Source organism: Notolabrus celidotus, chromosome 20 (genome assembly GCF_009762535.1).
Source record: "Notolabrus celidotus isolate fNotCel1 chromosome 20, fNotCel1.pri, whole genome shotgun sequence".
Taxonomy (NCBI): Eukaryota; Metazoa; Chordata; class Actinopteri; order Labriformes; family Labridae; genus Notolabrus; species Notolabrus celidotus.
Window position 1 is genome coordinate 28,302,605 of NC_048291.1, and position 20,998 is coordinate 28,323,602.

Sequence of the window (20,998 nt, forward strand, 5' to 3'; positions counted from 1 at the left end):
GGTTGGCAGAATGATGACATGTAAATCCTCTGCAGATGAACGACAGAACACAGGAGGTGAAGTGTGAGATCCTGAGATCACAGAAATGCTGCCATAAAGTGTCTTTAAGTTTTTGCAAAACAAAGAGAAGGTTAACAACTTTGTAAACAAGAAGCATGACAGAAATGTGCCTGATACATGAACACAGACTGGTTTAAAGTCGAAACTGAAAATGCTGTATTTGAGCCCTGTTGATATGTTTCCATCTAGGAAGAAGTTGGGCGGGCCTCATCCCTGATTTGTCTGTTTAAGGATCCCAAAGCATGAACAGAAAAAACATCAATCTAGTTAAAGGCATTAATGAGAAGAGACTAAGAGGAGGACACACAAAGCTGTCCCTTTAAGTCACATCTGCACGTCCGTCACTATCACAACACTGACGGGTACTTACTCAAACACAGAGCTGTCATTCTGGTCCCCCCAGATCAGGATCTCTGTTATGGAGCGGATGGTTTCCACCAGAAGGTTCCGGTTGTGGTCCGTCACTGTGGTGTTTTTGGTCAGGACATGGTACATGTACCTGATGGAGGAACATAATGTTAGAGAAAGCAGCAAACTCTTCCTTTCAACCTAACAGAGGACAGTATTGACTCAAAGGATGTAGAGACAAATCCCACTGCACAGGTGTGAATAATTAGATGAATCTGGGTCATTAAAGCTTAGTTTAACTGTTTTATCAGGACCTAATCTATTTGTGCTGCTTTTGCATGTTCCTGGAGTTCGGTCAGAACTGGGAGAGACTGCTTTTTGTTTCTCTGCTCCTGACTCCTGGAACAAGTTGCAGCAGCGTCTTAAACTCAATGCACTTTTACATTTTTGACAATTTAGAAACTTGATTTTCATCCTTTCAACCCCGCTCTGCAACTGTTTTAGCTGGGTTTACCTGTGTATATCTATTGTATCATTTTAATCAACAGTCCCTTCATATTTTAGTGGTTTTATAGTCAATCCCATACACCTCCTTTTATTTGTAGTATTTTATTTGATCTTCTAATTGTTTTTAATCAAAAAAATATCCTATTTGATGACTTTGAAACTCTTAATGTTTTTTTTCTAAATGTCACTGTAACTGATTGATATCATTGTAAACGAGGTTGCCCCTCAATGATCTCTTGAGTTTAAATAAAGGTTGATTGATTTAAAAAGTCATAATAATAATCTAAAAGATAGCTAGGGATGTGCATTACAAGCAAATCCACTATTCTGTAGTCACTGCCAACTATTCCCTGATTAAAGCTGCTGTTGGTAGTCACAGAGTAAATATCTGTTCAGAGAGAGGGACTTCCAATGTCAACACTATCCCTCCCAACCAGATTTCCTCTTAGCCCCTAACACAGATCGTTGTTAGGTTAGGTGATTTCTTGAGCCTGGTGGGACAGCTCAGGGTGTTGTAACCCTTTTCTGTCCATGGTTATCTGTGTGGCGGGAGGAGGAGGGAGGCAAAGGACTCAAGAGGTTACAGGATACTGTGGACCAAGGCACCAAAAAAAAAAAAGGAGAGAAAAGTAGAGACGAGTAGAGAAGTAAAGAAATAAAGAGGTACATAAATGAAGATAGAGTAAAGTAAAGTAGTGAGAAAGAAAAAGAATAACAAAGAATAGGGAAAATAAACTTAACTAAGGTAGTGGAATAAAAGTTAAAGAGTGTCACGATCGTGCCGGACTCATAACCAATCAGAGGACGTAGTAGGGGCCACCCCTTAACCAATCAGGACAGCGTATTGGAGATTAGCTGTGATTGGTCCGTGATAACTGGAACGAGGGGAATAATAACATTGCTTGATACAAAGGCATTGGAAAACGCAGAGATTTCGCAATAGTCTTAAATACTGAGTACCGATGGACCTTTTCTCCAAACCCAGCAGAAAATAAGTAACGTTTTTTTTACACCATCCCTACCAACAGCAGCTTTAATCTAACAGTGTAATGAATGTGTAATAATTATGAATGTGCAAAGTTGTTGTGGCCTCATGACCGAGAACTCTATGGTGCTGCAGAAGTCTGACTCTCACAGAGCTGCACCCAATTAAACCGGCTTTTAATTGGCACTTATGCATTCTTATGTTATTTGGAAGATTTTTGTGATTTAATAGAAAAAGGGAACAACTTTCCACACCCCCTGCAATCACTGTTTGACAGCTGTGCCACTTTCCAACCAGGGGCTGTTAAAAACAATAGAAAAACACATTTTTAAGATGACATAATAATCACATGACTCACAACTAATCCATTAATCTAATATCTGATGTTAGAAATGTCAGCCATTACAAACGTATTGAAGCTCGTGCTCTTTACACTCACACAGGTGTTAATCCTAATTTCACGTGATCACATATTTTCCTCTAATGACTCTGTTGGCGTGTTTACACTGACCTCTCTCTTGTTATTTAGATGCACCTGTTGTTGGAGGACAACTCTGAATTTTGCCACCCTGATTGGTTCTTTTACTTTCGTTCACTAAAAGCTAATTAGCTAAAATAACTGAGAGCATCTGTGCAGACTCTTTAAGTCCCAAAGTGTGTGAAGTCAGTGTATAAAGAGAGTTACTGATTAAATAGTCACGAGTCATTAAAGCAGCTAGACGTTAAATCTGCTTCAGTATTTTCCCCTTAAAGCTAGCACTTACAAGCTAGCTCACATGTTGTATCATCCATATGAAGCAGCACATATAAAGTCACATTATGTCTCTGTTTATTGACTTTAAAGAGCATTTCAGTGCACAGTTTGTCAACTCATGTCATGTTAGCTTCTTATAATTAAGCTAATGATCAGGCTGGCAGTCGTTCTCCACCGGTTAGCATACAGGCAAACGTTAGCATATGAACTGCTAGCTACTCACTTCAGATGATCCAAGGAGTGGATGTTTTTCGTTTTCCCCTGGCCTCCAACCCAGCTCCGCGACCGGCCGAACATGGTTCAGGTTTTGAGGGGGGTCTGTGATCCACCAGGCGGGTTATTCAGCTCAGGTTAGGGTCCCTATCCATCCATTACACCCACTTTCCCGAGCAGAGAGCTACTTAGCAAACAGAAGGTGAGGAGAATTTTTTGTATGGAACTTTATTGAACAAAATCACAGTGAACAAAAACACAGTGTGCTGAACAGCAGCATAAAAATACAGAGAATAATAAAATCATAATGTTACCTCATATTAAACAAAACATATAAACTTAAATACAAAAATATGTATTTATTTATCAAGCAGCCGTTTTCATTGCCAATAATCACAGAGCAGGTTGGTTGATGGTCGATACATAATGTAATATATCCTCCATTATTCCCTGCACATTATAATCTAATATACATGCTTCACTTAAGCCTCTACATTAAAGAGTTTATTATTGTTATTTTAATATAAAATTGACTACATAGTAATAACAAGCCTACAATCAATTTCGTGTTATTTTGACAAGTTTATGATTGAATAAAGTCAATTTTTCAATAATTTTAAAGATTGTTTAAAATAATTTATTTCATGTGTTTAACTGGAAAAGAGATAAGTTAGATCCTGATTTATGCTACGACAAAGTTACAGTACATTGACAGATAAATGAATAATAATAATAATAAAATATATATATATATATTATATTAATTATTATTATTATAATCATAAGTATCGTAGTTATTATTATTATTATTATTATTATTATTATTATTATTATTATTTATATTATCATGGTTAGCAGAATTTTCTAACTATGTTATTAGATATTAATATAATTATTGTTATTATTGTTATTATCATCTTGGTTATTATGATGGTATAACTATTTATTTTATATTATATATTTTTTTATTATTATTATCATTATAGGTATCATTGTTATTATCGTGGTTATCATAATTTTCTAACTATTTATGTTATTATATATTTACATAGTTATAGTTGTTATTATTATTATCATTATTATTATTATTATTAGTATTATTATTATTGTTATTATCATCATGGTTATTATTATTGTATTACTATTTATGTTATTATATTATTGTTATTATTTTTGTGCTATATCATTATTATTATTATTATTATTATTATTATTATTATTATTATTATTATTATGATAGAAGTGAAGTAAATAGTAAACATAACAGTGTTTGTTAAAAGGTTGGGAGATGCAGTTCTTTTGCTGTAAACAGTTGATCAAGCCTCATAGTAAAGCCTACAAATATGTCTTTTAAAAACTACAAAAACTCTCCCCTTCAATGAACGCAGTGACGTTTAAACCATGAGACACGCACGAGCAGCGGGTCCGTTAGGTCCGTTATGATGATCGACATCCTGTTGACCAATCACATCACAGCCTGTTGAGCTGTGAGCCAATCAAACGCCGAGGCTTCATGTGTCGCTTTGTGACGTCGGGACTGTTTTGATGCAGTCGATTAAGATTTCAGCAGGGACGTTTAGATTGAGACATCTGTCGACACGTGTACTTTAACCCTCCTGTAACCACTGCAGGACCTTCTTTTAAAGAAACTTCTGACTGTTTTTATCTTCGAAGTGACCCTTTGTTTCTGCTAGCATAGCATGCTACTGTTTTTAGCCTCGGCCAGCTGGCATGGAGAGGATTCTGCAACCTCAAAGAACCAATGTCAGGACCGCGTCGAGCTAGCTAAGGCTGGATTCTGATCCTGCCCGCAGGTTATTATTAGATATGAATGCTACTCCTTCCAGCCCACCTGTGTCGTTCTCTACTGGACCCTCCAGATAAGGTAGAGACCCTCTCAGTCTTTGTTTGCAGGACGGGTCGAGACAGCATGGGAGCCCCAGCAGCCTTTTAAAGGCCCTGTGAGGAGTTTTGAAGTGGCTGAGAAACAGACTGAAAATGATACTGATGCCTCTTTATGAACTTCATTAGCAAACAAGACCATCAGCAACAACACTGACGCCTTCTCTGTTGTCATTTTTAATGCCTGAAACTGCCCTGAGGGGGTAGGTGTCAGACCAGCTGATGGACATCTTCAGAAACAGACTTTATTTGACTGTTTTCATGGAAAATAATCACATTGACTGTTAAAAGACAACAGGATGAGATTTTTGTTGACAACACTATTTTTTCATGTATAGGACAAGAGATAAGAGGTATCACTTTGTCCACAAGGGGGCGCCAGAATCGATACAAAACAAAAGTTCCTCACAGCAGCTTTAACAACCCAAACCGTGGCTCTCTTTCTTTTCTATGACACTCCCAATCTATGCCCAGCTGGATTCGGTGGAATCGCTGTTGGACGAACTACCATATATGTTTTATTTGGGCCTGTTCTTTGTGAACGTCCTGATCCTCTACTATGCCTTCCTCATGGAGTACATCGTCCTGAATGTGGGGATAGTGTTCCTGCCTGAGGACATGGACCAGGCGCTGGTGGACCTCGGGGTGTTGTCCGACCCAGCCTCTGTCCCTTATGACACTGACACGGAGCTGGATGTGTTTGAGGGGTATCTCGAGTGACAGGACGGTCCTAGAGGAGGAAGAGGGGGATGAAGAGGTGGTGGCCTGGGGGAGAATGAGCCTTCCTTGGGCAGTGATGGAAAGTGCCCAGAAGTGGATGCTGCCTTTTTATAGAGCGGACAAATCAGCAAAAAAGTAAGCATGACACACACTAGATTGTGTTTGATAACACTCAGTGGTTACCTTCTTATCCTGCAGCACAGTGCAACAGTTTCAACCAATTAATACTTGATTCAAAGCAATTTCTGCTCTTAAATCCAACTTTTTTTGTAACAACAGATGAAGTTATAAAAATGTTTTGTTGATTGCATTCTGTCTCGCTCATCTCTAGGTTGTCCCGGCTGAAAACGAGGTAACCCACGGAGGAGATTCAGCAGCCAAATGTTCAGCGACGGCCCCCCGGGAAGAGCACTCTGCACTGGATAAGCTGTCAGTCTGCCGCCTCTCTAAAAAGCAATCAATAACGGCATCCAGTGCACCCTCGCTTTAGACACAATGACAGATGAAAAAGGAAGCAACGGTGTGATGCAAACAGAAAGAGACAGCTGGTTCCTGCGGATGTCAAGTGAACGCTGCGATAGATGAGGAGCATGACTCAGGCCGGGTCAGGCTCGGTGCATCTGATGGGACTGAACTGAGGCTGTGCAGAGCTGGCTGCTGAATGAAGTGACCCAAACTCTCACACTTGAGTCCTACGCAGTGTGACATCTCAGACGAACTGTTAAAGAGAAGGAAAATAATGCCACATTTCAAACAGCTGCTCCTTCTGAAGCTGTCTTTGCAGACGAAGTCACCTGAGTGGACTGAATTTAAAATGTGTCCTTTGAGGCTGGCTGATGTTTATGTCTGCTTCAGGGATGTACACACTCTCAGGAGTACTGTTACGAGACTTGACACTAACGCTGGACAGGCCGAAAACTGTAGGACTTACAAGCTCTCCTTTAAATCAGGATCACCATGCTACACGCTGCACTCTTATCAAACAGTATTGAAGTATTTAGAGGAGTAGAAATATGAAAGTAGAAGTTTTGTAGTTTCATGCACATTTACTTTTTCTCTGCAGAAAGTTTCTGCCGGACACTTTAGCTGGTTAGAAACAGACTGAAATAATAATAACGACTCTTTATGATCTGCAAAAGTGAACCACACAAAGACAGAATGCTCCTTTAAAGTTATTCTATAGGTTGACCTGCCTGTCGACTCAGCTGTGCCCCCAGTCATGCAAATTTAAGTTCAACTCTTACCCTTTAAATTGTCTTAAAGGATGCATTGTAAAGAAATCACTCCTGCACAGTCTGAAGGAATAACCCTAAATTATTTTTGAACCATCTGTAGCTTCATTATTCAACAGACGCTGCTGTATTATGAAGCCTCTGTTGATGATCAAGGCACAGCTCTGTCCACAGGGGGCGCCAAATCAACAGTAACAGTTTGTTGAGCAGCACGTGTGTCAAACTTAACAGTCTGTGTAGTTACAAAGACTGAAGACTCACAGAAGATGAAGAAATGCTGAAAATATTTAACTTTTTTACTTTTATTTGTTGCATTTTATTTTAATTTCATTGTTGGAGTTAAAGCAGAGACTCATCCTTTGTGTGTGTGTTTAAAAACAATCAGTCCACTTTTAAACACTCTTATATTTTTATTCTTGACAGCAATAACGAGCGGACTTTAACGATGTGGATTTAAATGAATGAGAGTGTGAGAGCCACTGAACACGTCTTCCATCCATGTGTCAGGTCTGGTTTAGATGAGCCTGATTAAAGTGAAGGTTCTCTTAGCATTGAAAGTACTGTTCCAGGTTTGGGGAGCATTCAGAGCCCAGCTGGTTTCAGAGATGTTCATTTTCAGAAGCAGCACAGAGGAGGGATATTTTCTTATAGCAGACTTTTAGTATCTGAACACACACACTGTGCATCGTATTCATCGCATCCTAGAAGCTGTAGAGACTAAAACCATCCTGAAACATTTTGCACTTGCACGTTTGAAACTCCAAACAAGCATCAGTCCAGGGTTTCTTTGCCTGACAGTATTTAAAATCACATCCTGCGTGACATCCTTCCACAGAGAGGGATCTGCGGTGCTGCACTCACTTCAGATGTCGTATGGAACAAAGTAACGCCTTCTGCACGCTGGAGGTCAGGGTCAGGGTTCAAGAGGAGAGGCTAACTGGAGAGCAGGGATGTGAGGAGAGTTAGAACTACGAGACCACGACTGTTTCAAAGAGTTCGACGTGTAATGATGGCTGAAACCAAATTTTATGATTTCTTTTTCCAGGAAGCAATAATATCTGAGGACACTTGCAATGTTTTGATAGTTTTTGCATTTGTGTGAATCAGTGTTCTTCAAGAAATCTATTTTTGGCATTGAAAAATCTAAAACAGCATTTAGATCACGACACTGACGCTCAGGATCCTTGTATACAAAAAGTACGTCAAACATTTTGGTGTGGAGGTGAATCAGAGTCAGGACGGGGTTCAGGGTGCTATCTGATGTATGACCGGAGGCCGTGATTGTATTATGAATCAGCTGTGATGAGAAGGGATGCTGGTTTTTGTATTTGTGCCGTTCTCCAGGCGCGACGCCACGCTCAGAAGTACCTAATGAGACTGGAGGAGACTGTGACGGTTATCGACTGACTGCTTGTGTCATCCCTCCACCCCTGCTTCACTGCAGACCTGCTGCAATAAGCTTTGGATCCAACAGAGTTTTATTTTCAAACATGTACTTAATAAACTTTTAGCCAACGCAACTCTTCTGTCTGTCTTACTCTTTGTGGTTTGTGACTTTTAGATTTGCACTTTCTTTGCTGTCGTTCTACACTTTGTCCACTAGAGGGCGCCAGTGCATCAGATAGTAGCTAAATGAAACACTGATGCTGATGTTGCTGCAGATGCTGATCTTGTGAAGGTCAGATTTATAGGACCTGCAGAATAAATGAAGCAGACTTAAAAAATATCTGCCAATGGAATAAAAAACAAACTTACCCGTCTGCTTTCTTGAAAGAGAAATAATGTCTTGAATTTTTCTTAAAGGTTTGCAGATTTTTGTTTCTACTTTTGGGCAATTCAGGCCTTATTTTTCTCTGTTCAGGTGAATGAGGTTATAGAATGCTAGGCTCCCAACATGCAGGCCTGCTCCTCGCACCTAAAGTCTCTAAAAGTAGTATGGGAGGTAGAGCCTCCAGTTATGCTTTGGAATCATCTACCAGTCAGGGTCCGGGAGGCAGACACCCTCTCTACTTTTAAGAGTAGGCTTCAAACTTTCCTTTTTGATAAAGCTTATAGTTAGAGCTGGATCAGGCTTGGACCAGGTCTTAGTTATGCTGCTATAGGCTTAGACTGACACACTGGGATCCTGTCTTTCCCTCTCTCTCCTCTCTCTGCCTGTCTCTCACTTTAACTCTTCCTGTCCCATTAAAGTTACTAACCATAGACCTTTCTGGAGTCCCTGAGCTCCTTTGTCTCGTTGGTTCCTCTGAGCTGCCGTAGACGTCCTCCTGCTGTGGACGTTCCAGACTCCAGCAGCAACAGCTTCTACTACTTGTCTCATCACTATCACCGCTCCCTGTCTCTTTTCATCTCTCTCTATCCCTCTTCCCTGACCCAACACGGTCTCAGCAGATGTGTGTCTAACATGAGTCTGGTCCTGCTGGAGGTTTCTGCCTGTTAAAGGAAGTTTGTCCTCTCCACTGTAACTAGCTAAATACTGCAAGGTGCAATGCTCATGGTGGATTAAGGTGGGGTCAGATTGATCCTGTCTTGGTGTTGTGTTACTGTTCTTAATTTGACATAGAGTGGTCTAGACCTGCTCTGTTTGTAAAAGCGTCTTGAGAAAACGTTTGTTGTGATTTTGTGCTGTACAAATAAAGATTGACTGATTGAAATTTAGACATTTTTACTAGAAATAAGACAAACACAGTAGTGTACCTTATATACAAACTGAGTAAAGTCTTCCTGTACTCGACATAGTGTTAAAATGTTTGAATAATAAAGAGGTGCAGACGCTTTTTAACTATCAAAGGTCAAATGTAATCTAAACAGAGAACAGAAACCTCTTCAGAAGGAAGTGAAAAGACGTTATTAATAAACTGATGAGACATTAAACATGTTGAATTAACACTGAAATAAAAGAGTGCGTCGTAAGAAAGTAAAACATATTTATTATATTAAAGTGCCGTCTTTGTTAAGATGTCTAAAAAGGTGCAAATCAAAAGACATGTAAGTTCAGACAGGAGTGCACAGATCTGTAAATGGCGCAAAGAGACAACATTGGGTCAAATCTTATAGTGCAAATGTTGCTTTTGAATATGTACCAACCAGTAAAGTAAATTCATACACATCTGTAATTATCTCTGTGTCCTCCTGGGAGCACAGACGTAGTTTGGTCCTGCAGCACTGAGAGCAATATGTACAGGAATCAGGTGAGACGATTGATGAATGTAGCAGCAGAGGAGTGTTTGGTGTTTGTTTTGTGGTGTTTGAGTCATAAGCATGCATGCTCTGGTAACTCTACATCATGTAGTGTGATCAGCAGGAGAGGATGCAGGTGATGTTCACGCGGCTCTAATGCCATTCGATTCTGCTGTCCTGCTGCTGGAGCCGCTCAAACACCCCGTATGGAATGCACTGGTTCCACATCCTGGGTTTACAGGAAGAGAAAACAAGAAGTGAGGAGAGATAAAGTTATTTGTCTGAAGATTGAGATTCAGAGTGAGTTACTTTCGCAATGATTGAAGCAAACATAGATGCACAAATGGTGTTTTCTCACCTTAAGGTTTTCATGTTCTTACAGCTCTTCAGACGCGCCGCAAGACTCTGAGCTCCGACATCTGTGAGCTTGTTGTACTTCACACTGTCAAAACAAACAGATCACACTTTAATGTCTCTTTAATGTCCTGCTGTATCGACTGCTCATCACACATCCACGTCACACCAGTGCTCTCATTCACACGAGGAACTTGTGAATCAAGAAAGTCTAACTATATATATGTTCTTACTCGAGCTCTGTGAGGGAGGCCATGTGTGGGAGGACGGACGCTAAACTCTCTGCCCCTTCATCAGAGATCACATTACTGTAGAGGCTGGAAAACAACAAGAGGAAGGAAGAGGGAAGTGAGAATGAGCAGTTTAAAAGTGACATGTTGGGTGTTGTAGGGTAGATATTTATGTCTCTGTGAGCGGATGTTTCCATTATATACCTTAAACAGTGCAGCTTGGGCAGGTCCCTCAGAGCGGTCGCTAGTTTAGTCACTCCGTGGTCCCCTATGCAGTTTTGTGAAAGACTGGAATCAAGAAAATAAGAGAACACATGACAGAGGTCATTACTCAGACATCTTACAGTGTTAAACATCTATCAATCAGTTATCTGACACATGTATGGTGGCTGCACTGCCTCCTGCCAAAAGACTCTGCAGCGCATAGTGAACACAGCCAGCAAGATCATTGGTGCTCCTCTGCCCCCCCTCACAGACATTTTCCACACCAGCAGGGCCATCAGCATCGCTGGTGATACCTCCCACCCCTACCACTCTCCTGCCTTCAGGGAAAAGGTACCAGAGCCTTCTGGCCCGCTCCACCAGACTGTCAGGATGCTGAACTCCACTCACTACCTCCCCCCTCTGCCCCCTGGACTGTAACATACCCACTACATACAAGGACTCTACCTCAGCTGCTTTTGCACATTAAACCATTTACTTATCACAAATACTGTCTGCACCTTAATATCATTTGCACATAGGCTGTTTTTTAACTGTATTTTATATTTAAATTTTTGCTATATCAGAGCTGGAAGAGAGAAACAGCATCTCGTTTTTCCTGTATGTCTTCATATATATAGTGAAAGTTGACAATAAAAACCGTTGAATCTTGAATTTGGAAGAGCAACAAGGAAAATCTCTCTTTAACCGGAAGATAGCTCAAGCAAGACCAGACTCATTGGTGGACAGTCAGCTGCCATGAGGAAGAAAAGTGATTCTGAGTTCAAATATTACACTTTGTTATGACACAAACCCAGTCAAGACCAAACTATGTATTACCATTTACAGAGGCCAAACATTATTCCACTAATGAAGAAGTGCTTGGAAGAGTGGCCAGGGTAACATTTACAGACAGAGAGTCTGAGCAGGACCAGAATCTAGATAATGTGACTCATTTTTGACGCTGTGTTCAAGTACAACACCTCTTATGTCGGAGCCAGCCAAGACCAAAACAAGCCAACAAGCAAGCAAGTGGAAAAAGTGTTGAGTTAAAACTGAATTTAAAAAGGCAGAGAGCTCGAGCAGAACCTGACGCATCGCCAAACAGCCGTCTGCCCAAAAGATGCAGACTGACAAAACATTGATCCACCAGTGAGGAAGCATTTGGAGCACAGGTGAGGAAAAGCGTCCTTTAAAAACAGGCAGAGAGCTCGGGCAGAACCAGACTCATTGATGGACAGTCAACTGTTATGAGGAAGAAAAGTGAGTTCAAATGTTAAACTTCTTTATGACACATATAGACCCTGCAAGACCAAACTATGTATTATCATTTACAGCGGTCAAACACTATCTCACAAACGAGGAAGTGCTTGGAAGAGTGGCGAGGGTAACATTTACAGACAGAGAGTTTCAGCAGGACCAGAATCTAGATAATGTGACTCATTTTGGACGGTGTGTTCAAGTACAACACCTCTTATGTTGGAGCCAGCCAAGACCAAGCTAAGCTAATGAGCAAGCATGTGAAAAAGTGCAGAGGTAAAACTGAATTTAGACAGGCAGAGAGCTCGAGCAGAACCTGATGCATTGCCAAACAGCCGTCTGCCCAAAAAAAGCAGTTATCTTTAGATTAAAGATGCAGACTGACAAAACATTGATCCACCAGTGAGGAAGCATTTGGAACACAGGTGAGGAAAAGCGTCCTTTAAAAACAGGCAGAGAGCTCGGGCAGAACCAGACTCATTGATGGACAGTCAACTGTCATGAGGAAGAAAAGTGATTCTGAGTTCAAATGTTACACTTCTTTATGACACATATAGACCCAGTCAAGACCAAACTATGTACTATCATTTACAGCGGCCAAACACTATCTCACAAACGAGGAAGTGCTTGGAAGAGTGGCCAGGGTAACATTTACAGACAGAGAGTTTCAGCAGGACCAGAATCTAGATAATGTGACTCATTTTGGACGGTGTGTTCAAGTACAACACCTCTTATGTTGGAGCCAGCCAAGACCAAGCTAAGCTAATGAGCAAGCATGTGAAAAAGTGCAGAGGTAAAACTGAATTTAGACAGGCAGAGAGCTTGAGCAGAACCTGATGCATTGCTGAACAGCCGTCTGCCGCAAAGAACAGACAATGCATTTACGATCGATTGTGGGTTCAATTAAAATGTTTGATAACATCAGGTCAGTGAAGATCGTTCTCTTTAGATTACAATGCAGACTGACAAAACATTGATCCACTACTAAGCAAGCAACAGGCAGAGAGCTCGGGCAGAACCAGACTTATTGTTGGACAACATGTACTCACTTGAGTTTCTCCAGGTGACTGAGTGAGACTAAAGCATCAGCCAGCTTCTCTGCTCCTTTGTCCCCCACTTTACTGTTCTCTAGACTGAAGAGTGACAGAGAGGAAACAGTCAGATGATGTTTAAACACAGAGATACAGACGCTGTAACAGAGAGAGAACAGGAAGTGTGTATTTACTCCAAGTGCTGCAGGTTCTCTAGACCGGGCAGGAGCTCCCACAGCTTGGGGAGAGCCAGCGGACCGTTTTCAGGGCCAAGACTGAATAAAGAGACATCATCATCATCATAATCATCATCATCATCATCATAGTCATCATCAAAAGTTCCTCTGAGGAGCTACTCACTCAAACTCCAGCTTGTGCAGCTCTTTGACGGCTGGAACTCCCTCGGCTAAGATGGAATCTGATTGGCTGAAACTACAGACAAACATTCCCTTCAGCATCCAGAAAATATACATACAGTTGTAAAGTATAACTCTGTGTTTCCACATGTGTGTGTGCCAGTGTGTGTGTGTGAGGTGTGTTACCTGTCTGACAGCCTCCCATGCCTGTGTATGTTCACCAGAGAAGCCAGCTGCTCTATGTGGCACACCTGGGTGGCTTTCAGAGGATGGATCTTGAATCTGGAGACGGCCCCTCGTAGGAGCTCCTCTTCGCCGCTCTGCGCCAGCTGCTCCCAAAACGTGATGACATCAGCGATGCACGCTCTACGAGACAGGAAGGTTTGCATGAATAAAACATCACATCACACTAACTTATACTCAAGTTATCGTGTTACTGAGAGCAGAGCAAGCACCACAAGTTCCTACTAATTTTTAAACAACTGGTCAAAACAGTAAGCAGGTGTACGGCTCATTTCTAGCAGGTGATTGGCTAGACTAAGTGGTACAAAGTAGACGTCTTCATGACTTAAGTCAGAGTATAGATCCTCCTGGTCAAACATTCCTCCAATACAAGAGAAAGTTGTTCCTTCAGATTCTGACTTGAGTTAAAATCCTGGAGTACTTGATTTTAAAAATACTGAAGTATTCAAAGTACTTTTTAAAATATCTCTAAACGTATTTTCACAAAGCATGAGGTCAGTCAAGAATGCATGGGTGAACATTCTGCTAGAAAACATGATTTCATCTCTACAAAGTCTACCATGAAATCTAAACTAAGTTACTACAAGCACAGACAAGTTTATAATGTTCCTCTGGAATCAAAGCAGTGTGTGAGCTCCAGACCTCCTCATGCTCTCTCAGGTTAGACGCTGATGTTTTGGAGGCTGTGATGAAGATTTACAATCATTCTTTATTTCAAAAACCTCAAACGTGGGTTTGAAATATGGCCGTGGTGCTCAGGTAGAGAATCATCATCCTTCTCAGTCATAGCCATCATCACCACGACTAAATGAACGCACTGATCTGAAGAACGTCTGATCTACGCTCAACCCAGGTACGGCTACACCACTGAGACAAACCAAACACAAGGACAGGAACAGTTTACAGTCTTTGGATCTGATTTCAGAAAAGAAGATTCATCAGCTGACTTCAAAGATAAAGTAGAGAGTAACTAGAGCACTGATAGAAATGTAGAGGAGTCAGAAGGATGATGTTTGTCTTTAAATGGAGTAAAAGTAATAAGTACCACCAAAAAATGTACTCAAGTAAAGTCCACCACTGGCTAGAGCCAGCTAAGCCTAATATCGTATGTTTTGCTGCATTCAAGTGCAGTCGGACACATCGGAAAAATGAGTTTCCAAGGTGGAAAACGCACGTGAACGTCTGCTCAAGTTGGAACAACACCTCAGAAACTTGAGGAAGAATTTGCAGCCTGACTCACCGACTTAACATCATATTCGTCAACATCATCATCATGTTGGTTTGATAAGCATCCTGTTTTTATGGTTGTGAATGTAAACATCATATCCCAATATCAGAGACCGTAATAAGCCCTCATTCTGGTTTTGAGAGACCTGATTTTGCTGCCTGGAGAACTCTGACAGAAAACAGGAAACTGTGGCATGCATACACCTCCCTCTCTGTTTCTCTGCGGACTACCTGAGCATGCACGGCCTCACCAAGTGATGTGTCAGCAAAACAAACATGGTGGCAACAAGAGAGTCTTTCTCTGGAGTGAGGAAGGAGTTGAGTTTGTTTTTTGCTGGAGGAAAGAGTGTAACTGAGAGCTTAGACGAGGGAAAGCCACCAGTCACGGCTGCAGATGTTGACCTGTGGTCCCTCGTCCTACATGGTGCACATGTTTTTAAAACACCAAGCCTGCAGTAAGTCACAGGGATCTCATTTTTCTCAGGTTTGTGATGTAAAAATAAACATGACAGGAGCCTGCATCAATAAGATGCAGAGATCAAACACCAGGAAACAAATCTCCATCATGTATGTCTGATCAAAACCTGGATAAGGATCATAACCCGGACACTCAGGTCCATGTTGAAACCCTGACTCATGATTCTAAGGAGCTCTGTTGTGACCTGTACCTGTATGTGTTGATGTTGTCCAGCCCCACCAGAGCTCTCAGCCCCGAGATCTGAATCCCAGAGTTCTCCAGATCCAAACAGAACCGTCTCCCCTCAGACCGTCCCCTCTCCAGAACGCTCTGCATGGTGAACACGTCGGGGGGCGTCAGAGGAACCCCGTGAAAAGTCAGGACTTCTGGAAGATTCGCAGCGAGGTGAGAGACTAACGCCGAGCCGCCGCTGTCCGTGCTGCCGTTACTCGCTTCGTACACACAGTGACAGGCCTCCAGGACCTGAGCAGGGGTCAGGTCCGCGTGAGAGAGACCCTCGAGGTGTTTACGTAGCAGAGCCTGCTTGTTGTCCAGCATGTCTCTGAAAGCCGGCTGCGTGTAGGAGTGAAGTCTCTGCAGCTCTGTGCGTTGGTGGAACAAGAGCCCGACGGCGAAACGCTGAGTGAGCTCAAGCTCCTCTCTCTGAGGTCGTCGGCGCCCCTTTGGACCGGATTGGAACGGGAGGGTCTGGAGAAAAGACCGGTCTGATACAGTCCTGGAACAGAGAGAGGGAGAGAGAGGTGAGGGAGGAGGAGGCAACGAGTTTATCTATGTGTATTGAGGATATGTTGGATGTGTTTACCTGGACAGAGACAGGTGGACCCCCGCCAGGTAACTCTGAAGGAAAGGGTTCGCCCACGACAGAAAGAGGTCACCATTGGATTCAGGACTCCCTTTGTTTGCAGTCTTTTCCCCATTTCCAGTTTCTTCTCCTCCCTCTATTCCTTCACTTGAGATCACTTCCTTTCTCCTCAGGTGGGAGGAGAGGAAGAGCCCGGTCCTCTGGCCGAACGCCCTCAGTTTCTTGGCTATGCGTCCTGCAGGGAGGATGGAGGAACTCGCTTTGACTCCCTCCCAAGCTAAAGAGCTCAGCTGAGTCAGCAGCTCTCTCTCCTTTGTTCTATCTTCTTCTCCATCAACATTCTTCCCCTCCTCTCCCTCCTCCCTCTCACTTCTTTTCTCTTGTTTCTTTGTTCTTCTTGCTCGTTGGGGGCGAGACGGAACGCAGGCTTTGGATCCAGACTTTGTGTGGGTACTTCTTTGTTGGGTGATGTGTGCCTGTGGTTCTTCTGTTTGATCCTCGTCCTCTGAGTGCGAGCTCCTCCTGTCCTTTTCCAGTTTTAGATGAAGCACCTGATGGCAGAGTCCTGTGAAGGTCTTGGGTAGATCCTCCAAACATTTGGCCTGTTCTAACACCAAGCAGACCAGCCGACAGAGTCCGGGGATCCAGCAGAGGAGACGTAGATAGCTGCAGTCTTTTAAGTAGTCCAACACAGAGTCTCTGAGAGCAGCGTCAGTGAAGTACTGAGACAAATACGTTTCCACATCCCCAGGGGTGAAGCCACTCATCTCCAGGAGGCTGTCTGTCCGTCGCAGTAGCTGGTTTGCACTTCCTCGTGGTCTGGTGGACAGCAGGAGGGTGCAGTCTGGAAGGAGGACCCTCTGCAGGACCGCAGAGTACAATTGTCTCACAGTGAAGATCTGCGCTTTGCTGTCTTTCTGCAGTGATGTTACCAAGTCTCTTTCCTGAGTCTGGAGCAGACTTTCGTAGTCCCGTACCTCGTCGAACCCGTCAAACACGACGAGGACTCTCTTAGGAGCAGCAAGGATCTGAGCGTAGACTTCCTCCGGGTCCGTGCAGGGAGAGGCGAACGAGGAGTCATTCAATAAGAGAGTTTGAAGGCTGAGGTTCGGTTCCCTTGAAGTAAGAGCTTTGCCGTCCAACAAGAAGACAAAGTCAAACTGAGGGATGCGGTCTCTGGACCAGTCCAGGCACAGCTTCTTGATCAGGGTGGTTTTTCCAATGCCGGCACTGCCGAGCAGCAAGATGTAGCGTCTGGGTTTGTTTCCGTTCAAGCCTCCGAAGATCTGAGAGGGAAAGAGAACACATCAGAGACTCTAGAAACCTTTACTGCTCAGTAAGACCAGCACCAGGAGACCCTGAAAGGCAGAACTCTCACCTGATCCCTCTTCATCAGGCTCTTCTCACGCGCCGTGCTCCCCATGGCGAGCATCTCCTTGTCCAGGAACTTGTTTGTGTTTTTTCCAGAGCAGGCACTCTCTCTCTGACTCACTCTCACCTCCACATAATGAGAGGTCAGGTTAAGCCCCGCCTCCATATCCTGGCAGGCCTGACTCATGTGGGCTTTGGCTTCCTGGATGTAGTCCTTTACAACGCCTGGAATGAAAAACAACCACACACTGAAAAACTGTCTTCACAGTTTGTGCTCTGAGACAGATCACAACAAAGGAGGGGGGACTTACCTGGGACATCGAGGACTGGGGGGGACTGAGGGAGAACCGGCTCCTTGCAGGGGGACGACTCTGAAATGCAACACGTCATGATATGAGTGACACAGCATCAACTTAGTTTACAAACTAAGAGATAAAGAGCTGATACTGATACACACCAATGCTGGGAGAGAGGGGGGGAGCAGCAGGGGGACACATGGCTCTGCTCGCCGTGTCTGACTGAGATCCAGGCGGGGATGAGCTCATCTGGACGGGCGCTACTGCACCGCCAACTACCACACAAAAGAAGAAGAGGTTTGAGCGTGAAGAGATGTTTCCTTATTTTGATTCAAATATGGAACCAAAATCTACAAAACTACCACTCACCTGGTGAGAGGGGGGGCAGTTGGCGTCTGCAAGGTGGCGGCGATGAAGCAGGCACTGCATGGAAACAAGGATCAGATACTTTGAGCAGAGTGGACATGATACCTTATAAAACCAGAGACTCACTTCATGTGTTCACTCACCGAGGATGTACGTAGGAGCAGCAGCTGTGTTAGGGAGAGGAAGCCGTATAACCGGAGGAGAGAGTCTCAGCGCCTGAACCACGTGATAACCCCCAGCCTCTGGGATTGTGATGAACTTGATGGAGGGATGGAGGTGAAGGATTCTTGGTGGAGTGGTGGCGAGGCCGGACACCTCTGTAGGACTTTGCTCTGATCCTGCATCAGTGCCTGGAAGAGAACAGGAACAAGATATTGATGGTGTGTCTGACATGAGTCTGGTCCTGCTGGAGGTTTCTGCCTGTTAAAGGAAGTTTGTCCTTGCTGCTGAACTGGCTCTTAGTTATGCTGCTCTAGGCTTAGACTGACACACTGGGGTCCTGTCTTTCCCTCTCTCTCCTCTCTCTGAGTGTCTCTTCCTTTAACTCTTCCTGTCCCATTAAAGTTACTAACCATAGACCTTTCTGGAGTCCCTGAGCTCCCTTGTCCCGTAGGATATCTACAACTACTACTATCCGTCTCCCCACTATCATCTCTCTCTCTTCATCTCCCTCTATCCCTCTCTCCAACTCGGTCTCAGCAGATGCGTGTCTAAATTGAGTCTGGTCCTGCTGGAGGTTTCTGCCTGTTAAAGGAAGTTTGTCCTTGCTGCTGAACTGGCTCTTAGTTATGCTGCTCTAGGCTTAGACTGACACACTGGGGTCTTGTTTTTCCCTCTCTCTCCTCTCTCTGCCTGTCTCTTCCTTTAACTCTTCCTGTCCCATTAAAGTTACTAACCATAGTCCCTGAGCTCCCTTGTCCCGTAGGTTCCTCTGGATCTATACAACTACTACTATCCGTCTCCCCACTATCATCTCTCTCTCTTCATCTCCCTCTATCCCTCTCTCCAACACGGTCTCTGCAGATGTGTGTCTAACATGAGTCTGGTCCTGCTGGAGGTTTCTGCCTGTTAAAGGAAGTTTGTCCTTGCCACTGTAACTTGCTAAATGCTGCAAAGTGCTCTGCTCATGGTGGATTAAGATGAGATCAGACTGAGTCCTGTCTGGAAGATGGGACTGGATCTGATCCGGTCTTGATGTTGGGTTTTTGTTAATAGTAGAACATAGACTCTGTTTGGAAAGAGTCTTCAGGGTCATAAGGTTCTCTTTGTGTTATCACTGACTCTTCATACGTGTCACACCTCCTCTGTCACAAGTTTTCATCAGCAGAAAATGTCTAAAAGCAGCAAACTGATCTGAGGAAGTCGGTTAAGGTGAGAGTTCTTCTTTCGATTCATCAATCTGACCTTTTTATCAGACAAATTTAGAAATCAACTTCCTGTTTCAAGCTCCGTATTCAAGTCCTCGATACAATCAGTCATTTTCAACCAAACATCCATTCAACCCCTGAGTCCACCGTTACTGTGGTGTTCAGATATTTATAAAGTGAGCTGTTTCAGTCTGACGGTGAAGCACGGTGTTAAATTAAACTTTACGTACTTCCTGTTTTATTTTGCATATTTAAGGCGATGTTGTAGTTCCCCACTGATTTTAAGTATGACGTGAATTCACACATGACCTACAGTAACCCTCCAAACTGTGGCTATAGTTTGTCCCTGGTAAACAACATTGTCCACCTCATGATTTGGCTAATGTGCTGCAGAGATCACAGAACGTACCTGTCCTCACAGGGGCCTCAGCCTGTGCCTCTTTGGTTTTCTGTCGTCCTGCAAGAACCGAAGAACCATTATTAGATCCTGGTCCTCAGTTAGTAACATGAAAACCTGACGTTAACCCCACATTGCATATCTTTCCCATATCATACAGGCGGATATTTAACTCAAACTTCATTTTCACTGTGGTGGATTTTACAGCCGTATCTTGCTTAATGATTTCCCATGATGGTGTGTGTTTAGTCACCTGCTGCTCTCTGTCGTTTGGGCCTGGATGGAGTGTTTTCATCAGAGCATCGCTGTGACCTGGGAGCTATAAAAGAACGATATAAAGTAAACATGAACCTGCTGCAGCTGCAAATAAATCTGTGCATGTGTTCAGACCTGCAGGATGTTGAGGGATTGTGTTTAGTTTGAGGTTTGAGTATGTTATCTACCTCTCGGTCTTTTCCTCCTTTGATTTGTTTTGTCTTTCAGTTCATCACTCTGTCTCTGCTGGGGTCGGTCCTGGTTGGGCGGCTCTGTTGGCTTTCCTGCGTCACCTGAAAAGTAAGAAAGAGGAAACAAAGAGTCAGTGAAGCGATCAGCAAACACAGCTTCTTAAAATGTCACCGGTATTCTCGTGACTTTAAGCACTGAAGTGAAAATCCTGACAGTGATGTATGTTTCTCCAAACATGTGAGGATTAAATCATAACTCTTCTCTTGATACTGAAAAGAAGAAATCCTTACTGAAGCTGTTAAGTTCATCCCCACAGCTCAGCCACGGACCCCCAAAGAAGTCATCAGTGTCTGTGGAAGAGGAAGCATACAGTGTGATCACATACAGACACTGTAAAACCTAATCAAGTGTTCTGAGGTGAAGTTTCATGGACTATGAGGTTTGTTGTATCTTACCTATCGTCCTCAAGTAATCCTCGTTCAAGAACTCAGATAAATCATCTAAAACAAAGAAGAAGAGCGTGATCACACAACAGCTTCTTTTCCTGTCACTAATATTCTCTTACCATGAAAAGGAGACATAAATGTTCACATTTATCTGAATGTTTTTTCTTTTCTTAAAGCTGTAAGTGAGTTTTGGTTTGTATCCAGTTTAGCGCCCCCTGTGGACAA

At 43.2% G+C, this 20,998-nt stretch overlaps 3 protein-coding genes across 6 annotated transcripts in view; 1 reads left to right on the forward strand and 2 right to left on the reverse strand.

Annotated features, from left to right (window-relative positions):
- Positions 1-3,100, reverse strand: part of clec16a (C-type lectin domain containing 16A) — a 48,383-nt gene extending 45,283 nt beyond the window's left edge. For 2 of the 3 annotated variants that reach the window (XM_034711169.1, XM_034711170.1), the window contains exons 1-2: positions 2,878-3,100; positions 431-559 (exon numbers count right to left, since the gene is read on the reverse strand). In XM_034711169.1, the coding sequence (XP_034567060.1) occupies positions 431-559; positions 2,878-2,951 (203 nt within the window). In that variant the 5' untranslated portion in view covers positions 2,952-3,100. The remainder of the gene's footprint in view (positions 1-430; positions 560-2,877) is intronic. The other variant, XM_034711168.1, reaches the window with a different exon arrangement.
- Positions 3,101-5,119: 2,019 nt separating this feature from the next.
- dexi (Dexi homolog (mouse)) lies at positions 5,120-8,241 on the forward strand. The gene is made up of 2 exons (XM_034712267.1): positions 5,120-5,624; positions 5,821-8,241. The coding sequence occupies exon 1, from the start codon at positions 5,220-5,222 to the stop codon at positions 5,487-5,489; it is 270 nt and encodes an 89-aa protein (XP_034568158.1). The 5' UTR covers positions 5,120-5,219; the 3' UTR covers positions 5,490-5,624; positions 5,821-8,241.
- Positions 8,242-9,631: 1,390 nt separating this feature from the next.
- ciita (class II, major histocompatibility complex, transactivator) overlaps positions 9,632-20,998 on the reverse strand; it is a 28,615-nt gene continuing 17,248 nt past the window's right edge. For both annotated transcript variants that reach the window (XM_034710586.1, XM_034710587.1), the window contains exons 3-22: positions 20,783-20,827; positions 20,618-20,677; positions 20,324-20,428; positions 20,134-20,199; positions 19,893-19,940; positions 18,260-18,466; positions 18,120-18,173; positions 17,912-18,025; positions 17,766-17,825; positions 17,462-17,679; positions 16,084-17,369; positions 15,472-15,996; positions 13,520-13,699; positions 13,338-13,409; positions 13,172-13,252; positions 12,996-13,079; positions 10,690-10,773; positions 10,489-10,572; positions 10,260-10,343; positions 9,632-10,130 (exon numbers count right to left, since the gene is read on the reverse strand). In XM_034710586.1, coding sequence (XP_034566477.1) covers positions 10,055-10,130; positions 10,260-10,343; positions 10,489-10,572; positions 10,690-10,773; positions 12,996-13,079; positions 13,172-13,252; positions 13,338-13,409; positions 13,520-13,699; positions 15,472-15,996; positions 16,084-17,369; positions 17,462-17,679; positions 17,766-17,825; positions 17,912-18,025; positions 18,120-18,173; positions 18,260-18,466; positions 19,893-19,940; positions 20,134-20,199; positions 20,324-20,428; positions 20,618-20,677; positions 20,783-20,827 — 3,533 coding nt within the window. In that variant the 3' untranslated portion in view covers positions 9,632-10,054. The remainder of the gene's footprint in view (positions 10,131-10,259; positions 10,344-10,488; positions 10,573-10,689; positions 10,774-12,995; positions 13,080-13,171; positions 13,253-13,337; positions 13,410-13,519; positions 13,700-15,471; positions 15,997-16,083; positions 17,370-17,461; positions 17,680-17,765; positions 17,826-17,911; positions 18,026-18,119; positions 18,174-18,259; positions 18,467-19,892; positions 19,941-20,133; positions 20,200-20,323; positions 20,429-20,617; positions 20,678-20,782; positions 20,828-20,998) is intronic.

What these genes read in the sequence shown, in the direction of transcription:
- dexi (XM_034712267.1), top strand. Translation starts at nt 5,220, where the DNA reads ATGACACTCCCAATCTATGCCCAGCTGGATTCGGTGGAATCGCTGTTG.